The following is a 22,624-nucleotide window of genomic DNA, read 5'->3' as shown; positions in this document are numbered from 1 at the left end:
TAGTAATCTCTATTTCTGCCCCTATGCCTGTGCCCTCGTACAGTTTTTTCCTCTGCAATGGACCTGAAAATCTCAGCTGGTTCTCCCAGGACTCGGTTAGGCAATAATGGCGTTATGTTGTTTCCAAAATTTACTTGGTCGTTTTCATCAAGTGTCAAGCTGATTGAAGAATGGGGATGCTGAATGTGCCTTTCACACGTATTTTAATACTTTTGACCACTTAGTGTTCCTTTCTACGTGAAGGAAAAGTCTTTCTTTGGAGAATTCTGAGGACGTCATTTTTTCAAATAAGCAACAACTCAAATTATCTTCTAAACTACAACAACTACTTTATTAAAGCAAAACCATAATATTTAGAACCAATCAAACACATATAAGCAAAACATCTTAAAAATGATTTTGTAGGTTTGTAAAAGACTTAGTTTTATCTTAAGCACATGGGTGGATGTTTTGCCTGCATATGTGTCTATGCACCACATGCATGTCTGGTGCCTACGGAAGCCGTATTTGGCAACTGACCTTACAGAATGTTACAATCTCCATGTGGGTGCTGGGAATTGAACCTGCATCCTCTGTAAGAGAAGTCAGTGATCTTAACTGCTGAGCCCTCTCTTTAGCCCATGGAAAACACATTGTAAAGAAAATGTTTCTTTCAGAAAATATGTTTATACTATACAAAGATGTAAGCAATGCCAACTTTTTTTTCTATGAAAGTTAGTATTAACTAGTCAGTATTGCCTGCTTTTGGGTCCCTTATCCTCCTACTGGGCTTTCTCATCCAGCTTTAATATGAGGAGAGGTTTCCAATCTTATTGCAACTTGATTTGCCATATTTGGTTGATATTCAAGGGAGGCCTGACCTCTTCTGAAGGAAAATCTTAGAGAAGTAGAGGAAAGAGGGGTGGGTCTGCAAGGAGAGAAGGGAGGGGAAATTCGGATCAGGTTGTAATACATGAAAGAATAAATTACATAATAAATAAATTCCTTGTAGTTTTTCTGAAGATATTTAAATTTTAATTTTAAAATACTAAAAACAATAGCACAATTTTAAAAGTTTGATTTTACAGGAAGAAGATCAATGGATTTCAAAGCTCATACATTGAAAAGCCTGAGGAAGATCCTCAGCTAGCCTTCTGGTTATTATTAACAAGTGTGACAATTAATTCACTGTAACTCTCTTCCACGGACTCTTTCTCTAACAATAAACAGCAGGATCCTCCTTTACTTTTCACTAAAAACCCTGAAGGTTCATTTTACACTTTAAATTACCTCTGCCCACTAACTTCTTCTCTATACAGGCACCAGTAGGCCTTTGGAGGGGTAGTTCCTTTGGCATATCACACCGGACCACTGTCTCCATGGAGACTCAGTAAAGCTAAGATTTTCTAATCACCATCTGTTTTTCATCTCTGAAACTATTCACATGGAGAACAGCATAGCCAGCCAGGTACAATTCTTTTTGCAGTCACTTCTTAGTGCAAGTTTAATTCCCTCTTGTATTTTCTAGAAGCAGTCTCTGTTTTCCCTCCCTTTCTGATACCTGGAGTGCTCAAAATATTTTATTCTATATGCTGATTAAAAATGAGACTGTTGAAATTGTTGTGATTTCTTGTTAGTTTAAATACTTCTTATGCAACATAAGGACCCTTGTTAGGTTTCTGTAGCCCTTTTTAAAAAGTCAAGCATGGATATGGAGATAGGTAGATCTCTAGAGTCTCTGGGACAGTTGACCCAAGCCTATTTGGTGTGTGTGTTCAACCAATGACAGACCCTTTCCAAAAAAAAAAAAAAACCAAGATTAAGGATTGGAGAGATGGTTCAGTGTGTTAAGAGTGATTACTGTAGAAGTGTGAGACTCTGAACTCAGATCTCAGCACTCATATGAAAAGCCAAATATGGACAGGCAGCTCCATCTGCCTGTAATACCAGAGCAGTGAGGTGAAGAGACAGGAGAATCATTGATACTGACTGACTGTCAGTCAAGCTCCTGGTGTAGTGAAAGACTTTCTCTTAAGGGAGTAAGTAGAAGAATGTCTATGGGCACACAGCCCCACCTTCCAAATGTTATAAACTAATGGACAGACAGACAGTTGTCTGTCTATATGAAAAAAAAACATCAGTTTTTTTATACGTGAATGAAGGTTTTATGTAGAATTCACCTCTGTTTTGTATCTTTCCCATTTATGATTTTCATTAGTGCTTTACTCGTTTACACTCTCTTAATAGACTTTCTGAGTCAATCACTTCTTACTTACCATTGGCTCAGAAACTGCAAAGCACACAGACAGAAGTAAAATAAGACTGTTTTATCGTTTTAGGATAAACTGCTAATTTTTAAATAGAAAAAAGTTAAAGAAGCTCCACTATAGAGCTACATCTCCACTGGGAAGTACATGATATCATAAAAATGAAAATAACTGCATTAGTTATATGAGAATCTTCTTTACCTATTTCATTAATCTCTGCAAACAGCAAGTAAGACATTAGAATCATCCTCTTTCTTACACACATGTACCCTGAGTATTAGTACATTTATGCAACATTCAGAGTGCCATCATGAGTGTGACAGAGCTAGGGTTTGAACCCTGTCTGCCTCTCATGGTCCCATCCACTAATCTAGATAAGACGAACTTTTACAGAGTTGACTGACTAAGCGAAGCTCAAACTGATCAGGAGAAGTCAGGAGACACCTCCTGATACCAAAGAACCAGTAGCATTTCAGTTACTGAGAGGACCTGGAGACCAGTTAGCAGAAAGCTCTAGGAATGCACTGACAAGACAAGTCATGTATGGAGGAAAGAGATGTGGCATTTTTCCTGCAGGGATTTACAGTCAACATTCTTTCTGGTAAAGCACCCTATCCTGGATTCCTGGCCCATTAGTCAGTCTGTTCATTAGCCCCTGACTTTGAACAAATTACTTGGTTTTTCTAAGAAATTTTAACTGAGTCATATAGCGCCATCTCTTCAGGTATTTAGATGGCCATATGATATGATACATGTAAAATATTTGTGATATTTGATGACATTTGTCATCATGAAACACATAGTATCTATTGTTTTCTTGAAGAGAAAGAGTTGGGTTTGACAAATCTATAAACTTGAGTGATTTTTATGGAAAAGGGAATCGAATGCAGTCACTTTTAGTGTCATGACTGAAAAAGAATGTAGGTAAGGAAATGTCAGAGTGATTTCAGGGTTTCAGTGCTAAGAAATTGGCAGGCTGCTAACATATGGGGAAAAAATGAGGAAAAGTTTTAGCCGATTTGCTTTTCCTTATGGGCTTAACATTTAATTTTCCTTGGAAAATATCTCTGACAAAAGATACAAGGGATGTCCTTGGACCATTGGAACTATCTGGTTTTCACATAACTCCAGGTTTGTTTATTTGGATACTCTGTTCTCTCCTTATTTATCTAAGCCTGGAGCTGTTGCAGCCTTGCTATGTAAATCTTTGTTGTTTTGCAGTTAGAAACACATTTATTCTTTCTTAAAGGGGGAAATATCCTATGGAAAGTGACAGAGTATATAGAATATTCTCTCAGACCTTTGGTGTTTGAATTAGAGACTTGGCACAGTCATATTTTTTATTATATACATTTTTTGAGATAGGGTGTCACAAAGAGGTTGGTCAGAACTCATTATGCAGCTAAAAATGACTTTGGACATTTTTTCCCAGCTTTTTACTGTAGGCATGAGCCCCATACATGTTTATGTGATAGTAAAGACTGAACTCAGAGGTTGATAGCCAAGCATTCTATCAATTAAGCTACATTTCCCAGGTCTAATTTCAAGTTTTCCTTATCAAGTCTGTTATTACAATGAAAGGGTTCTGTGGTTTTAGAAAACCAAACCCAGCTAAGTGTAAGACTCAACAGAAATGTTTTTAAAAACCACTTGGTAATAAGATGAATTTGTGGTGATCCTTTAGTGAAATGGAGCTGGATTTATGATTTATAACTCAGGGACCTGGATTCTTGCCTGGATGTGTAACTCTGATTTTGTTACTAAGCCTCAAACTCAACAGTAATTACCTGTGATCAAGTACCTAGTATATGTGAGAAAATTTTACGTCCTTTGCTTTAGGTGCTTAGTGATGCTTTTATGGTCATCTCGTAAGGTACAGTTTCTTTGACAACAGGAAAAAGTAGAAATTTAACTCAGAGGAAAATTTATAATAGCTTAGCAAAGATGCTGGGGCTACACAGCCAAGAGGCCAGCTTCCAACACAGCATGTGCACTGTTAAACCCTTGCCATCGCATTTCCCAGAACCTGTTTTACTATTTACATAGGAAAGATCGGATTAGAGAAATTTAATTTTTCCAAACTTTGACACTCAGATGTGTCTTCAAGGTGGGATAGCACCTATTAGGAAAAGGACAATAGGTTGTCCCCCAATGAGGAATTTCATGAGAATGGCTTGCCCAGCAGGTTTTCTTATCTCATGATAGAATAATTTGAGCAAACGACTTGCAAGACATGGATCCTTCATCATTGTCTAGTTCATGATTAATCCAAGAAGTCCCAAAAGGGTATTCTTTACTGCAAACATAGATGGCTACCCCCAGACCAATATTTTTCTGCATTCCAAGAGAATTAGTTCAGATGTTAAACGGTGTCTCTCTTGAAAAAGTAGATTACCCCAGAGGAGTTAGCTTTCTTTTTTTTTTTTTTCAAAGAAAACAGCCACCTCTTTTTAACAGTATTTACATATTTTCTAATCAGAGATGGTGTAAAGCCTACCTGGATAATGTAAATGATGTGTTGAGCACAGAACACATAATAATCATTAGAAAGGCAAACGTGTCTCAAATACTCCTGCAGCTAATGGTACTTAAAATGAAATGCTGCTCCTATAATTTTATGAGGTATGAGTTGTAGGTGGATTATTAATTCTCTAGTGTGGCAAAATGCAATTATCCAAAGGTAATTAAAATCCTTTCCATTCTTTATGTTATTTCTATTTTATGAGCTAAAAAGACAGACTGGAATGCTCTGTTCTGAATTGCTCGTGTTCTTGCTGCAGTTTTGTCATCTGGTGCATTATCTAATGAGTCGCAGTAAGTTCCAGGAATAAGTAGCTTTATTGTTCTTGTCTCTATTTCTGTTTCATTTAACCTGGCATCCCACATATTATGTCATCATTGCTCCCTTACTTTTACTGTATCCACTAATACTGAGAAGATAAACTAAGGGAAAGACATTATTTCACACACACACACACACACACACACACACACACACACACACTAGGGCTTTGTAAAACCACTTAATTTAATAGACTATATCCTTTGATGCTGCTCTGTGTATAAAAAGAAGGGAGCACATGAAAGACAAATTAAGTATATAGACACACAGCCACCAAAACTAGACAATATTGATGAAGCCAAGAAGTGCATGGTGACTGGAGCCTGATATAAATGTCTCCGGAGAGGCTCAGCCAGAGCGTGACAAATACAGAAGTGAATGCTAGCAGCAAACCATTGAACTGAGAACAGGGTCCCTGTTGGAGGAATTAGAGAAAGGATTGAAGGAGCTGAAGGGACTTGCAACCCCATAAGAACAACAACACCAACCAACCAGAACTCTCAGGGACTAAACCATTAACCAAAGAGTACACATGGACGGACCCATGGCTCCAGCTGCATTTGTAGCAGAGGATGGCCTTTTGGGCACCAATGGGAGGAGAAGCCCTTGGTCTTGCCAAGGCTGGAACACCCCCTTTCCCCCTGGAGTGTAGGAGAATGCCAGGGCAGGGAGGCAGGAAGGGGCGGTGGTTGAGGAGGGGGTTAGGGTTAGGGTTATAGAAGAAGAGGGAGGGAGATGGGATGGGGAGGCTTATGTACGGGAAACCAGGAAAGGGAACAGCATTTGAAATGTAAATAAAAAATATCCAATAAAACAAACAAAAAAGAAAAAAAGAAATATGATTATTCGTCATTTTATGCCTTGCTATAACAAAAATTCTTGAAAGAATGTGTACTTGGTGAATCTTGACTTAGCAAGCAAAACAATTAGTGGACAATGGTGTATTTACCATATTTATACTGTATATAATAGCATGTTTCTACCATCTGGGTTTAAAGCCACTGATGATTTTAAGTATAGCATATCAGATTTTATGCTGAAGACATATGGAGGCTTAGCTTCCTGCATGGAAAAATCACATTCATATTTTAGTTCAAATCAGGAAGGTTATCTATGCCTGTTGCTTCCATCCTAAGACTCTTATACCCATTTCTGTCTGAGTATGATTTAGACTTCAGGGGGTCTCAGATGAGTTTAAGACAATACCCTCTCTTACATTTCTCATTAATTTAGGTACTCCTGTGAGCTTTCTTTGTGCTTTCAAAAGACTTACATAGAGATCAGACTTCAATAATCAATCCATGTTTCTCTGGATTTCTAGGGCTGGCTGCCCTACTTTGTGCTCTGTACAAACTGGCTAATGTGAGGAGGGAGTTATGTAGAACTCTGTAAAACATGTAGAGAGATGTAGCTTCTAATTCATGTGTCATCTTACTTATGTGTTGATTCATATGTACCTCAGGGCTTTTCTGTATGTACTAATATGCTGTGTTGGAGCAAGGCATGGCATGCAGAGCTTGCCTGCCTCAGAAAGTCAGTAGGTTGTTTAACTACCCATGAGCATAAAGGCACTTGTTTGTGCATCATAGCAAACAATGTCAAAATTACCCATTTGAAATCCCCATCAGATATCTACTTTCTATAGTGTTCTATGCTAATCTGTGCCATCACCTTTTACTCACCACTGCCAGACACTGCCTGTTATAAATATTTCCAAATACATTAATTCGGTCACAAAGGGACTTGGAGGAGTCTCTTGAGAGACCATTAAATATGCATACCATTATGTTAAACGATACATGAAAAGTTGAAAAGTATTATCCCAACTAATTGAGTATTAGTGACTGAGGGATTCAATGCAGAATATAAGTTCAGAGCATGCATGGACAGGATTGACAGAGATTAATCCCCTGTTTAATACATCTCTCATTTAAGCAGTGACAGTTGAGATAGAGCCTGACATAACCGTCTATAAATATGGCTTAATTTGTCTTTCTTGGTGACCTAATAGTAACAGTAGTGTAGGTAGTTTGTGTTCAACAAAAACTTTTAGAAAAGGGGATACTGCATTGGTCTTATTTAAGTGGCAGAAGATACAAATTCCCATAAGCAGGATTGGTGAGGAGAAAGCTTTTATACAAAACTCTGAGGTAGTGGTTCTCAACTTTTCTTTTTTTTTTTTTTTTTTTTTTTTTTTATTAACTTGAATATTTCTTATATACATTTCGAGTGTTATTCCCTTTCCGGTTTCGGGCAAACATCCCTTCCCCCTCCCCCTTCCTTATGGGTGTTCCTCCCCACCCTCCCCTATTGCCGCCCTCCCCCAACTGTCTAGTTCACTGGGGGTTCAGTCTTAGCAGGACCCAGGGCTTCCCCTTCCACTGGTGCTCTTACTAGGATATTCATTGCTACCTATGAGGTCAGAGTCCAGGGTCAGTCCATGTATAGTCTTTAGGTAGTGGCTTAGTCCCTGGAAGCTCTGGTTGCTTGGCATTGTTGTACATATGGGGTCTCGAGCCCCTTCAAGTTCTTCCAGTTCTTTCTCTGATTCCTTCAACGGGGGTCCTATTCTCAGTTCAGTGGTTTGCTGCTGACATTCGCCTCTGTATTTGCTGTATTCTGGCTGTGTCTCTCAGGAGCGATCTACACTTCTGCACTTCTTTGCTTCATCCATCTTATCTAATTGGGTGGCTGTATATATATGGGCCACATGTGGGGCAGGCTCTGAATGGGTGTCCCTTCAGTCTCTGTTTTAATCTTTGCCTCTCTCTTCCCTGCCAAGGGTATTCTTGTTCCCCTTTTAAAGAAGGAGTGAAGCATTCACATTTTGATCATCCGTCTTGAGTTTCATTTGTTCTAGGCATCTAGGGTAATTCAGGCATTTGGGCTAATAGCCACTTATCAATGAGTGCATACCATGTATGTCTTTCTGTGATTGGGTTAGCTCACTCAGGATGATATTTTCCAGTTCCAACCATTTGCCTCTTAATTTTTAAAAGTCGTTGTTTTTTTATAGCTGAGTAATATTCCATTGTGTAGATGTACCACATTTTCTGTATCCATTCTTCTGTTGAAGGGCATCTGGGTTCTTTCCAGCTTCTGGCTATTATAAATAAGGCTGCGATGAACATAGTGGAGCACGTGTCTTTTTATATGTTGGGGCATCTTTTGGGTATATGCCCAAGAGAGGTATAGCTGGATCCTCAGGCAGTTCAATGTCCAATTTTCTGAGGAACCTCCAGACTGATTTCCAGAATGGTTGTACCAGTCTGCAATCCCACCAACAATGGAGGAGTGTTCCTCTTTCTCCGCATCCTCGCCAGCATTTGCTGTCACCTGAGTTTTTGATCTTAGCCATTCTCACTGGTGTGAGGTGAAATCTCAGGGTTGTTTTGATTTGCATTTCCCTGATAACTAAAGATGTTGAACATTTCTTTAGGTGTTTCTCAGCCATTCGGCATTCCTCAGCTGTGAATTCTTTGTTTAGCTCTGAACCCCATTTTTTAATAGGGTTATTTGTCTCCCTGCGGTCTAACTTTTTGAGTTCTTTGTATATTTTGGATATAAGGCCTCTATCTGTTGTAGGATTGGTAAAGATCTTTTCCCAATCTGTTGGTTGCCGTTTTGTCCTAACCACAGTGTCCTTTGCCTTACAGAAGCTTTGCAGTTTTATGAGATCCCATTTGTCGATTCTTGATCTTAGAGCATAAGCCATTGGTGTTTTGTTCAGGAAATTTTTCCAGTGCCCATGTGTTCCAGATGCTTCCCTAGTTTTTCTTCTATTAGTTTGAGTGTGTCTGGTTTGATGTGGAGGTCCTTGATCCACTTGGACTTAAGCTTTGTACAGGGTGATAAGCATGGATCGATCTGCATTCTTCTACATGTTGACCTCCAGTTGAACCAGCACCATTTGCTGAAAATGCTATCTTTTTTTTCCATTGGATGGATTTGGCTCCTTTGTCAAAAATCAAGTGACCATAGGTGTGTGGGTTCATTTCTGGGTCTTCAATTCTGTTCCATTGGTCTATCTGTCTGTCTCTGTACCAATACCATGCAGTTTTTATCACTATTGCTCTGTAATACTGCTGTTCTCAACTTTTCTAATGCTACAGCCCTTTAATACAGTTCCTCATGTTGTGGTGACACCAAAGCATAAATAATGTAAATATCAGTGTTTTCTGGTGGTCTTTTGGGGGTAGTGATCCACATGTTGAGAACCAGTGCTCTAAGGTGACTTTGGTCTCTTATATCTTACCATGAGATGACCTCAAGAATTACATTTCATTCTCTATTATTCAGAATTATCCTTTACAAGAGAGGTGAGGGAATGGGTGTTCATGTCTCTTCAGTAATGCCAACTTGACCAAATAACATCATATTACCCCCTTTGAGCTTTTTTTAAAAAAATACGGACTGGAACAAAACAAATGGAATCTTATAGGGATTTACTTCCTTTTCAATTATAGACTATATGGATGATAGTGAAAAATTATATCTAATTACATGGACTATTGATGGTAATGGAGGTAACATTTTAAGGAAGCAATCTTATGCCATATTTAGCTCCAAGTTAGTACTCTTAACATTTTATAAGTGATAGAATTACAAATAAGTCAATTTGATGAGCCCAAATAAATAGTGAGTACTAAAGTTTACATTCCAAATATTCTACTTATATGTGTATGGCTTGTTATTTTTTAAAAAATGAATTCATATTAACTTGTGTATGTGTATTCTTCTATTTGTCTTATTTGGTTTGCCTTTGTCTTCATTCCCTCTGAGCCTGTTACCTTGGTAACCATCACTATGTGCTTGCATGCGAAGCTTTCCTTTGATGTACATTTATTTCTATGGAAACAGTGATATCATTGGTGTGGGCAGGTGCTCAGGGGAAGCAAAGTAAGGAAAGATAGAATGTTGGTCTTTCTTTGGGTCATAAATGTACTGTGAAAGTAAGTTTTCAAGCTAATGGACTGTAATTTTGTCTTTATTTTGATTTAATCATCAGGCTACAGTTTTGCTTGTGTATAGATTTACTAAAATGGAATGAATTAAAAGTACAAAGCTGGGCTCGAGAGATGGCTCAGCTGTTAAAGGCTAGGCTCACAACCAAAAATATAAAAGTACAAAGTATATTTGATAGCACATTGTCATAGTATGTAATACCATTAAACTCAACACAAATACATATATGTAACAAACTTTAACCTTAAATGTCAGAGAGTTAAACGTTTATTTCAATTGTATTTGTTATTATAAAAATAATTGTGGTGTTGATACAATAGCTTAGTAGGTAAAGGTTTGCCATGAAGTTTGATAACTGAGTTTGACCCCTGGAACTCACATGGTAGGAGAGAACTGACTCCAGCAAATTATCCTCTGACTTCCATATGCATCTGTGGCATGAATTCACCACTACGACTACCACCACTACCACCACCCCAACAACCACCACACACACACACACACACACACACACACACACACACACACAACATACATAATAAAATTTTAATCATGCAAGGAATTTTATATTAACATGTACACTAGATAGTGGGTCAAGAGAATAATTTCACACTTACAGCTATTATACTAAAAAATAACACCCTAGTTTAAGAAACACAGGGATATAGAAAATGGTTATTTTTTACAGCATCAAAAGTTCACATAATAGGCATACCATTCTAAGTCTTAGAAAATAGTCTCTTTCTGTTTTTCCCTCTTTCCTTCCTTCCCCCATCTCTCCCTTTCTTTCTCCTTAACCCCCCCACCTCTCTGCTACTTGTCTGTTATTCAATTACATCTATTTTCTTTTCTTTACAGACAATGTGGAAACCTGCCTATGATTTTCTCTATGCATGGAGTTATCACTATGGAAATAGCTACAGAGATGTGTTACAAGACCTTCAATCAGCTTTGGACAGAATGAAAAACCCTGTCACTAAACGGTGGAGAGATTTAACTGGAATTTTAATACTTGTAAATTCTTTAGAGATTTTGAGAGTAACTGCTTTCTCTACTTCTCAGGAAATATAGAATGGAGCAAATTTGGGGAGAAAGAATGGTAAAGGGAAAAGGGTGTGTGTGTGTGTGTGTGTGTGTGTGTGTGTGTGTATGCGTACATAACAAAGAAGGAGAATGAACTCATAAAGGTGTCTTACATTTGGAAAACTAAGTGCAGAAATCAAATGTGGAAGACTACCCATGAGTCTAGTATAAAGTAGGTTTTCTGCCTTAAAAAGCTGGTTCTAATTTTTGAAAAACCATACCACAAAGCGGAATAGTAAAGAGGACAAATAATAAAAATGCATACTGAGAAACAAAGAATGTTCGTCCTTTTGAACATCTCTTAAGTAATTACCAGAAGGAAAATATGACACCATCAGAAAAAACTGTCTTCAAATATGCACTAAGAATTTTTGTCAGCTACCTTCTGCATCTTGGGACTATATATAATTTGAAGTTTTCTCCCATGATAAGAATTTAAAATATTTTTTCTTTAATGATCAGGATACTTAATAAAACAATATCACCAAAACACTTTCAATCCTATGATATGATACTGACGTTTTCGTGTGTGTGCTCACATGAAGACATGGTGTGTGTGTGTGTGTGTGTGTGTGTGTGTGTGTGTGTGTGAACATATCCCAAAGTATATTATAAAACTTGTGGAAAACAAGGCTAATGTGAGACCTTGAGTCAGTATAGGTGTTAATAGTTGGTAGAGTTGACAAAAAATGGTCTGCCAATGTCTTTGTATTTGGCCCTTCCTTTACTTATTGTAATGAATCTAACAATAGGCATACAGGTACTTGAGAAATAAGATATAATGTGGAAGAATGTGTGATTTCTGGCTTCAGCTTCAGTGATATTAATGATAGGGATGGGCAATAAAAAATGACACTATTAAATGTAAAATGGCATCTACAATGACAGCTGCAATGGAGACGCTATGAGGCTGGAGTAGAGGCTATCATGAACGGGAAAAAGAGTAGGTTCAGCAGGATTTTCTGGGAAGCAAATGATAACCCTTAAGTGGCTTAAGCATCGATGTTGGCATAGTAGGAAGAATGGGAGCTAGAAATCGTCAGATCCTTCAGACAGTGGACAGACAGCTCAGGGTTGAAGGGGATAGAGGGGCGGGGTAAGATGATAAAGATGTAAGGATAAAAGGACAAGACTGAAGGTAGTTGGGAAGGAAGCTACATTCAGGTCACTAAAACCTTTAGCCCTTTGGAAGGAATGAAATTTCAAACATAACTTGGATAAGCTGAATAAATTATTGTTTGTGGATTTCTGAACAAAATTATGTCTTTTTGTAAAAACTAAATTCATAACCATTTTAGAGATTTTAATACTCACACTGTAAAGTATCTGGTATGCTGGAAAAGTTATTTTCAACTAGTGTTTAGAACAATCTTAATGACATTCACTATATATTTGATGACGGCACAGTCTCACCAAGGGTTATAAGCACGTGTTCAAGGACAGAATTTATTTTAGTTGAAAGAGAAAAAAATATCAGTCAATTGGTTAGCGCAGGGCACAGTGACTTGAAGTGGTGACTTTGCTTCCTTTAGAACATTGTTGGAATCTTAATAATTTGTCAGCAAACTTGATAATTTTAGGAAGAGATAGCAAGGATTTAGTATCTGGGTTTTTCCAGGCTGCAATATCTAAGAACTCAGAGAGCTTATTAGATGATCATTGTAGTAAGAGAAGATCGATCAAACAAACAAACAAAAAAACCGTCCATCAACTAAACAATTTTGATTTATACCTCATGACACCAGAAGGTTGTGGTTGGGAATTTTAAGCAGTTTACAAAAATAAAAACCATCTCAATTATTCTAGGATTGAATGTTGGTTTAAATATCAACACGCAGATAAAACTCATGATCTCCCCTTCCTACCCCTCACATGGGGTGAGTGGGAAGCTATGATCAGGATGCAAAGTGAATACATAAATAAATGGGGAAAAGAAAAACCTCATGATCTCTTATTTTATTTTTCGGGGGAATTTTAAAAATGTGTTCTGTCTGTCCTTTCAAATTTGTTTTTATATGTTTTAATAAATTGTTCCTTCTTTTCTGCATTTTATAATATCCTTGCTGTGATGCATTTAATCAGAATAGATTAATTCAGTAATCACAAACCGACTTTCCTCCTTGGCAGGAAGTCGATGGTATTATTAAGGCACTTACAGCCTCTCTTTGACATCATTAAGGCATCAAAAACTATTAATCTAAAACTTCTCCAAGCATTTCAAAAATGGAAAGAGATTAGATGGTCCTTTTAGTTCCTCAGCGTTTTAATTTAACAATGCACAAGTTAATTCAGTCCCTATCTTGGAATGTGGCAATTGTTCGTTGAAATTTCCAAATTCTTGGCTTCTTTCTTCAAAGGGCTTCATATGATTCCACCAGAGGGATTCCTTCAAGTGTACAACTAACTGTTTATACCAATCACAGACACAGCACACTTTTATGTCATATAAATAACTGCATAAGTTATGAACTTGTACATAGCTGATGGTAAACAACTTTAAATATGTGACAGGAGTTTTGAAATTGAATTCTTAGGTCATATTATTGTACATAAAATACTTGGTGACTTTTTAATGCCTAAGGAATATTTGAGGTAATATAAAAGTCAAAACTTACATCAATGCAGGTTTTTGAAATTAAAATGGATTTTCTACTGTTTGTACAAATACAATTAGATCCTCTTCGCATATGAACCATGTACTCATGTGCTGGTGTATAGAACATTAGGAAGGGATGTATAGCCATAAGACAAAGACTACGTATCGCTGTCATGCTGAGTAAGAAGATACATAGACAGTTTTCAGAATAAAATAACACCAAAGTCTGGTTCCTTACATGCGTGTTTAACTGGTTTACAGAATATGAAGTGACTATTTATATATAGAAAACTATTTATATATACATATATATATGCACAAGTAAGCATCTTATACACATTTGATATCTAACAGGTGTTAATATCGATTTCATTCACTGGGTATTGCTGCAGAACACACACACACAAAATACAATTTACATTGATCTTGTGTATAAATATAAATATATATATTACATTTAATAATAGTTTTTCAATTTTTAATAACAGTGTTAGTTTATAGAGAAGGGGATAGGTTGAAGATCAGCACTGAATAATAATTAGTAAAACCAAAGAGAAAACTTTGTCATGGAAAGCTTCCTCTTCCTTGACAGTCCAGAAGTAGAGGGTTGTGGCTTCTAATCTTTACCCATTTATCTAAAGGTTGACAGTCACTCAGTCTTCTAGACTTTGGTTTCTCAGTAGTAAAAGAATCTAAAACCAGGTAACTGTGAAAGCTCTCCTTGCAGCTAAGTGTTTAAAAAGTGTATAACCAGCTGAGCACAGTGTGGTTTTTATTTATTTTGTTAAGAGGGAGAATTTGAAAAACATTAATTTGAATATAAAACATCCATATCAAAATGATAACCAGTACGGATAATGGGTAGCACATATATATAGCATACTGAATTGGACTTTGTATCATTGAAGAAAATAGTAAGAAAACCCGGAAAAAGGAAAATTATACTTTGGCTCACAGTTCATAAGTTTTAGTCCAGTATTCCTTGGCTTTGTGTTATTACTCCTGTGTTGAGGTAGAGCATCAAGGTGGGTGAATGTAGAGGAGGAAAGCCCGTCATTAAATGCTAGATGAGAGAGAAGCAGAGCATGGAGGCCAGGTATAACCTTCAAAGGTACAGAGCTAGTAGCTCACTTCCTCCATGTATTAAGTTCCTGGGATTATTCCTCAGTACCACAAAATGAATTTCTCATAATTATTTATTTTGTATAGTCCACCATGTCTTATTTAATAGGTGCTCTTTTTTGAGCTAAATATTCTATATTCTCTTATTCTCTGCACCTTGGCTGAGTTTAGGTTTCTGTGTAAATTACCATTTACTTTAAAAAAGAAACTTTTCTCTCATGGGATTTGAGGAATATACTTACCTATGGGAATAATAATGAGTCATTAAAAGCCAATTTAACATTATGTTTCTTTAGTACAATAACAATAATAAAAGTTTTGCTCCAAGGACTTGTTTATCCACAGGTTCTTGGCCTAACAGTGATCTACGTATGGGTTTCCTCTTATGAAATGGGACTTAAATACAACCAGAAAGTGATTGTTTACTTCAATGATGCTTATGCCACTATTATACTAGTTTGACATGGATTTGCCTCTAGTTAAGACTCATGATTAATTTTCTTCCCTGGTAGTGTGCGTGGGTACCTATTAGCATTATGATAGCTACCTACGAGGGATGAAACTCCCAGGTCAGTATGAGTCTTGAAATCTATGACTCATTACAACAGTATGTGGTGTCTTTAGTAATAGGGTCTTACCTCAAGCTCTGGAGAGTAACTTATAACATTGGCAAAATAGCCTGTAATATTTGTGGTCTATGGGACCTCACTGACTCTGGTGGTTTCAATAGGTTTGGTGTCTATGACTCAGTGTTTGGATGCTTGGTCCACAGGGAATGGGACTTTTAGGAGGTGTAGCCTAGTAGAAGGAAATACAGTGTTGGGCTGAGCTTTGAGGTTTCTTATGCTCAAGCTCCACCTAGTGTTGAATTTAGGCCATCCTTCTGCTGCCTGGGGATAGAGATATGGAACTCTCACTTTCACAGCTTCACTCAGTAGCCTCTGAGGCTTCCATGAAAGGATGACTTTGTTACACAGTTGGTCTTAGCAACTTTCCATAATCCTGGAGGAAGATTTTACAGCGCCTCTATACCTTTCTTGATAAAGCCAGAACCCTGTGGCTAAAACTACCAAATTATGCTGCCCACTGACTTGCATTTGCATGAGCTTTGACTTATACATAGTTTCCTTTGTTACTGGGTAGGGTCTTGCCCAGAGAGTACTACTCCCTTTATTCTGTCTAGCATCTGGCTTTTCTTTAAGCTTCCCCTCTCCATGAGCACAGGACTTGCTCCAACATTACACTCACTGGTTATCCTTTTCTCAAGCTGAGATTTGATTTGATTTGATTCTCCCCTGTTGCTCTTTTGCATTACATATGAGTAATCACTAACAACTTTATGACACAGTCAATACTAGGCTATCTTGGAATTTCCTCTGCCAATGGTATTAGTACAAAAGTCCAGGGCAGAAAGCAGCCATATTCTTTGCTAAAAAGTCATAAGACTCTAATATTTTTCCCTCTCTAAAAACACTTCACCTGGGCCTCCACTGTTACGCTGTTCTCAGCATCACTGTCTTCCATGTCCATATTAACATCCATCAAGCCCTGTTTATAGCATTCAACCAGTTTTTCGGTAAAAAGTTTCAAATACTTCCATATTTCTCCAAACAACAGCATGATTAGACCTGTCACAACAATACTCCAGTCCCTGGTACCAACTTTTGTCATATTTTACTGTTCTATTGCTGTGAAATGACACCATGACCAAAGCAGCCTACAAAAGAAAGCACTTAATTGGGATGCTTGCTTACAGTTTCAAAGTGTTAGTCTGATACACATAGTGGGGAGTGTGGGTGCTGGCAAGAGGCATGGCGCTGAAGCAGTAGCTAGCTAAGAGCTCACACTCTGATCTTTCTTGTGTTAGGAGACAGTAGCTTGAGCGGTCAAAAATGACCTCTACCTTACCAACAGGCTCAAAACTGAGGTCTTGTCTTTAGACCCAGGAACCAAGGTCTATCCTGTTTCTCCAGGTGTTTTATGTTTGTCTCTTAACCAGTAAAAAAATATAAAGAGGAAAGTTGGTGTTATATAAACTAGGGCACACAAGTGTCTATATTGGATTTACCCACTATCATTTTGAATGATTCCTTTATCATTTTGAATTCTGGGCCAGATGTCCAGAAGGGTACCTAACTGTAGAAGCTGAGTCAAGGATCCTAAACCCTGAAATCTGAATAAAGCACGTTTACCAATGTTTACTTCCTTCTTAATCTTTGTGTTAAAATACGATTGGACAATACTACAGCCTGCCCTCCTCACTTTGTGGTCCTATCCTTTAAAACTGTTGTACAATCTCCCTTCTGAAATGCAGTTCAGATCCCAAAATGACAAACTCCCTGCCCATGCTGAAAATAAAGTTTTTCATTTCAAGCTTATGTCTTAGAAGTGTATTTTCTCAGCTTCTTCCCAAACCCAAGAATAGGAAGCAAGCAAAGAGAGAGCAAGAATGGATCTGTATTGGGCTTTTGAAAGCCTGTATCTCCCAGTGACACACCTCCTCCAATACTTATGTCTTCTAAATCTTAAAAGTTTCTACCAAGCTTGGGGATTTAGCTCAGTGGTAGAGCGCTTGCCTAGCAAGCGCAAGGCCCTGGGTTTGGTCCCCAGCTCCGAAAAAAAGAAAAAAGAAAAAGAAGAAAAAAAAAGTTTCTACCAAGTGGGGCCTAAGCATTCAAATATATGAGCTTATAAGGGCCATTTTCATCCAAATCACCACAGCTCCATTGTATTTCAACTGAAATACACAATTTTGAAGATTTAAAGCTAACATCCTCAAATAAAAAAAAAATAGGTTCGTGTTTCTGGATTTGTGCTATCTCACTCAGAATGATTGTCTCTAGTTCTATCCACTTACCTGTAAGTTTCATTTTTCTTAACAGATGATCAATATTTTATTATGTAATTTTACCACATTTTCATTATCTATGCAGCAGCTTATGAACATCTATATCATTTCATTTTCTGGCTATTATGAATAGAGAAATAGTGAACATGAATGAGTACATATTTCTGTAGGAGCAAATAAATCCCTTTGAGTATATGCTCAACAGTGTTATAACTGGACCAGCTGGTAGATATATTTCTAGCCTTATGAGGAACCTCCAGATTGATTTCCATAGTGGTCTGTACTAGTTTGTACTCCCTCAACCAATTAATGTGTTCTTCTTTTTTTCCACATCTAGACCAGTATTTTTTTCCCAATCTTTGTTATTCTGTCTGAGGTAAGATGGATTCTCAAACTAATTATACTGAAACTGACTGGCAAGGGAAATGCTTTTCTAAACAGAACCCTGGTAGTTCAGACATTAAGTCTGTATATTTCTCTGATGGTTAAGGGTGTTGAATGCTTTTGAAAATTATTTCAGTCATTTGTATTTTTAAGAACTCTGTTTAGTTCTATGTTCCCATATAATTATGGTTAGTTTTTTATTTCTATATTCTAGATACTAATCCTCTCTATTTATCAGATGTATAGCTAATAAAGATTGTTTTCCCCATTCCTTAGGTTACCTCTTTACTGAAAATGAGGGCAGCCTTTTCTGTACAAAAAAAAATTTAGTTTCACAAAGTCTCATTTACTAATTGTTGGTCTTAATGCTTACACTATTAGAGTCCTGTTCAAAAGTCCTTTCCTGTGTTGTGAATTTAAGAATGTTGCCTAACTTCTCCTCTATCAGGATCAGAGTATGCAGGTTTAAATGAGAATGACTTCCAGAGGCTCTTATAATTGAAAGCCTAGACCCTAGTTGTTAGAACTCTTTGGGAAGGAATAGAAGGAGTGACGATGTTGGAGAAAGTGTACCATTTCAGGTGGGTTTTCAGGTTTCAAAATCCCTCATCAGTCTCAGTACCCCCAATTCCCACCATCAACTTGCTGATCAGATGTAAGCTATCAACTGCTAGGCTCTAGTACCTTGATAGAGCATGCCCATCTGCTAATGTTATTATAATGGTCATGGACCCACTCTCTGAAATTGTAAGCAAGTCCCAAATCTAATGATTTCTCTTATAAGCTGCCTTGGTCATGGTATCTCTTTACAACAATAGAAAAGTAACTAAGATATACGGTATCAGGTCTTCTGTTGAGGTCTTTAATCAATTTGGAGTTGATGGGTAAGAGAAAAAGATCTAACATTCTTCTGCAAGTATCGTCCAGTTTAGCCAGCACTGTTTATTAAAGATGCTGTCTTTTCTATAATATACATTGTTAGCCTATTTGACAAAAATCAGGTGGCTGTAGATGTCTGGGCATATGTGTAGGGATATTCTCAATTTTTTGCAAAATATTAGAAGAAAACTAAAATCATTTTATGGAGTAGTTCCAGATATTTACAGAAAATGAACTATAGTTTGAATTAATAAAAACATGAAAATCAATTTTAATTATTGAACTATTTAAGATAATTAAAAATTTTGTGTCATCTAATGTATATTAGGTAAATTTGACCTGTAGTCTTTGTACTTGTGTGATAGCTATTCTTGGATGTCAACTTGTCATTATCTGGAATGAACTGTAATCCAGAAATGGATGAAACACGTGTGAGAAATTATTTGTGATTGGTTTGAACTGTGTGAATCCACTTCTGTTCTGGACCTGTGAGTTAGGAAGACACATACATTTTATCTGAATCTTGAAGTCGGAAGACACACCTTTAATGTGCCACAACTTCTGCTGAAAGCCTTTTAAATATATGAAAGAAGGAAACTTTTGCTCTTTGTCTGCTTGCCTTCCCTCACCTTGCTAGCACAACCATCCCTTCACTGGCATTAGAGCCTACTTGTTTGGGATTCTAGCACATACTAGCAGTGACATCCAGCTTTGTGAACTGAGCAACTACTAGATTTCTGGACTTTTCTTTCATCACCAAGACATTGTTGGATTAGCTGGACTGCAACATGTGAGTCATTCTAATAAATCCCAGTACATCCTCACACTTAAATTTCAGTTTCAGAAAGAGAAACTTAGTATTTGGATTTCTCAAGGATAAATTCGATACCACCTAAGACTGATTTTGTGAATTGTAAAGTAACTTTATGTTATGAATATATTCATTATATTCAAACTTTATGGTTTGAATATAAGTGAACCCCAAAGGTTTATGCATTATAATGTTGAGTCACCAGGGAGTGGCACTATCTAAAAGGATTAGAAGAATTAGATGATGTGGCTTTGTTAGATGACATATGCCACTGGATCTGGGCTTTAGGGTTTCAAAAGCCCACGTCAAGCCCAGAGTCTTTCTTTGCCTGCTAATCAGGATGTAGCTTTCAGCTATTGCTCTAACACCTACCTGCAAGCCTCCATGCTCCCCACCATGATAGTAGACTAAACCTTAGAAGCTGTAAGCAGGCCCCTAATTAAATGCTTCCTCTTGTAATGTTCTTAAAATGTTTATTCAAATTGGTGTAGCATAAATAACGTATTTCCCCAGAACTTTCAGTCTTCTAGTGATTTTGAACTTACAATGTACGATTCAGGTACTCTGGTCTTAATTGTTTTGTTTTTTGTTTTTTTTATTTGATTTTCCTCCTCTGTTTTTATTATACAGGTTTCACTCTTGGACTCCCAAAACCTGCTCAACACTTCTGTACTCATTCTATATTGCCTTTATGTGAACAGTACTCTAGAACTTAAATTTCAGTTTCAAGGTGCTCTGGCCTTGAAGTGTGATAGCTTGGCTATACTGTAGAGTGTTTTCCAGATTCATTTGCTCTAATTGGTCTGGCCACAATAGAAATCAGGTTTAGATTTAAAAGTAAAGTTATAGTAGTGTCCCAAATATTGTACCCTAGGGAGTAGATATCGGTCAAGCCGTATTCCAGTCTCTGCTTTAGCTTGCTGACTAGGAGCGGGTGAATGATCTGCAGCAATAGTTTTCCAGGATCCCACATTCCCATTCCTTAAACCTCATTCAGGAGTTATATAGCCAACATATATCTTCTGTTAACCCATCATAGCGGCAAAGTTATTGTAAAGGGGAGACTAGCTTTGGTGTCAGTGCTCAAGGAATCCCAGAACATTCTTCCCTTCAATCTGACCTGTGGCTGAAGCTGAAACAAAGAGCCAGTGGGTCTTTTAGGCTTAGAACCCATCCTTTAGCCAGTCTCTCGGGGCTGCAATTAGTGGGGAGTTCTGTTTTCTTTTGTAATAGGCCTGCCCTCAATCACCTGCTAATTCATTGGTGCCCCCATTTACACTACCAGTTCAGAGAGTAGAAATCATTCTCACAAGGTGGAAACAGGATCATTTCTTAGAAACTAAAATTTATTCTAAAAGTGTTATGTGAGATTAACCTTGGCAAACTTTATCTTTCAAATCTTTAGTTCTTAAATTAGAAACTCATCCTTTGAGTTCTGTACCTGAGACTGGGCAATGAGCCTGTTTCAACTCCTGCAGTAAATCAATGCTAACAAAACAGAATTCCACAGACTATTTCTGCCTTCTGTATGCCAATTTATTAACTACCCATTATAGGACAGTCACCTGCAACTTCTTGAAGGCTACAGGTATCTTTGACTTAGGAGACTAGAAGTAGATATATTACCTCTCAATCCTATCGCCATGTAGACACACTTCACCTGCTGTTAAAAAGAAACTGCTGAGCACACAGTGAGAGGACCGACACCCAGATCATTTCAGAAAAGTGCAAAATTAGGAGCAAATGTCTTGACAGCAGTTAGAACATCTCGCAGATCACACAGAACAGTTTCTGAAGGAAATTAGGAAGCAGGTTCAAGGCCAATTGCTTTTTCCACCATTCTCAGCCTCCGAGGTTTCACTGGAGATGCTTTTAACCTCTTATGAATATAACCCTAAATGCCACCCGAGTAGCAATAAAAATAAAGACTGAAATGAATTAGATGGCTTTAAGACATCATTGAAAAATAGAATAAAATGAAGGGAATATTACAGGCAAATGTGCTGTTTACTTTTAAGTAATGCCAGCTTTAAGATATAATTTATATATTTAATCCACCATCTATCCACTTATTAAAAATCCCACAGTCATTTTTCTTTGCATTTAGTACCCATTGGATGCTTGTTTAATTATACTGCATGTTTAATATTATGTGCATAAAATAATGCAGGAAGGAAAGGTTATACTTTTCAAAGTTGAGTGGAATGTTATAAAATAATAGAATAGGTGAACAAAGTCATTCATAAGAGGAAGAGGAGTAGACACTTCTACTGTATTTTGAAAGATATTTTCAAGTAACTTACACTCTAGACAACCTTAGTATTCCTTTTCATTTGGATTTCAGAAAAATTACTGTGAGCTAAAATCAAGTTCTGAGCCCAGGGCTATAGTTCCACTGAAAGTAGAAACTCTTCTCACTCATGTTTTCTACCTCAAGCTAGGTTTTAAATCTATTATTTCTGCCAATTAGTAAATTCTATGTATATTTATACAAATATTGAGTTAGTTTGGTAAAACTGTCATACAAAAGTACCATGAATTAGGCCATCGAACAACAGAAATGAATGCCTTCCATATTCCAGTAATGAGAAGTAAAGTGAAGGTTGTGTAAAGACTTGGTTTTTTGTGGTGGATTGAGAGAAGAATTTGCTCAGGGCCGTTCTCAGATGCCTTTCTATGACCTTTGCTCCTTGCATGTGCCATGACCTCCATTTAAAAGGACACCATTGTGCTGGATTAGGGTTGGCTCTGTGTATATCCTGATCAAATTATCTAATCAAAGTCTGTCATCTAACTCTGAGACTATCACATTCCTAGAATCAAGTCAAATGTACCACATGAGTAATAC

The 22,624-nt window shown here is 37.2% G+C and overlaps 1 protein-coding gene across 1 annotated transcript in view; it reads left to right on the top strand.

Annotated features, from left to right (window-relative positions):
• Positions 1 to 11,363, top strand: part of Macc1 (MET transcriptional regulator MACC1) — a 43,119-nt gene extending 31,756 nt beyond the window's left edge. The window contains exon 6 of the mRNA XM_032908871.1: positions 10,912 to 11,363. Coding sequence (XP_032764762.1) covers positions 10,912 to 11,124 — 213 coding nt within the window. The 3' untranslated portion in view covers positions 11,125 to 11,363. The remainder of the gene's footprint in view (positions 1 to 10,911) is intronic.
• The last annotated feature ends 11,261 nt before the right edge of the window (positions 11,364 to 22,624 follow it).

Source organism: Rattus rattus, chromosome 7 (genome assembly GCF_011064425.1).
Source record: "Rattus rattus isolate New Zealand chromosome 7, Rrattus_CSIRO_v1, whole genome shotgun sequence".
Taxonomy (NCBI): domain Eukaryota; kingdom Metazoa; phylum Chordata; class Mammalia; order Rodentia; family Muridae; genus Rattus; species Rattus rattus.
Note: the sequence above shows the minus strand (reverse complement) of the source record. Positions and strands in the feature narration are given on the sequence as shown.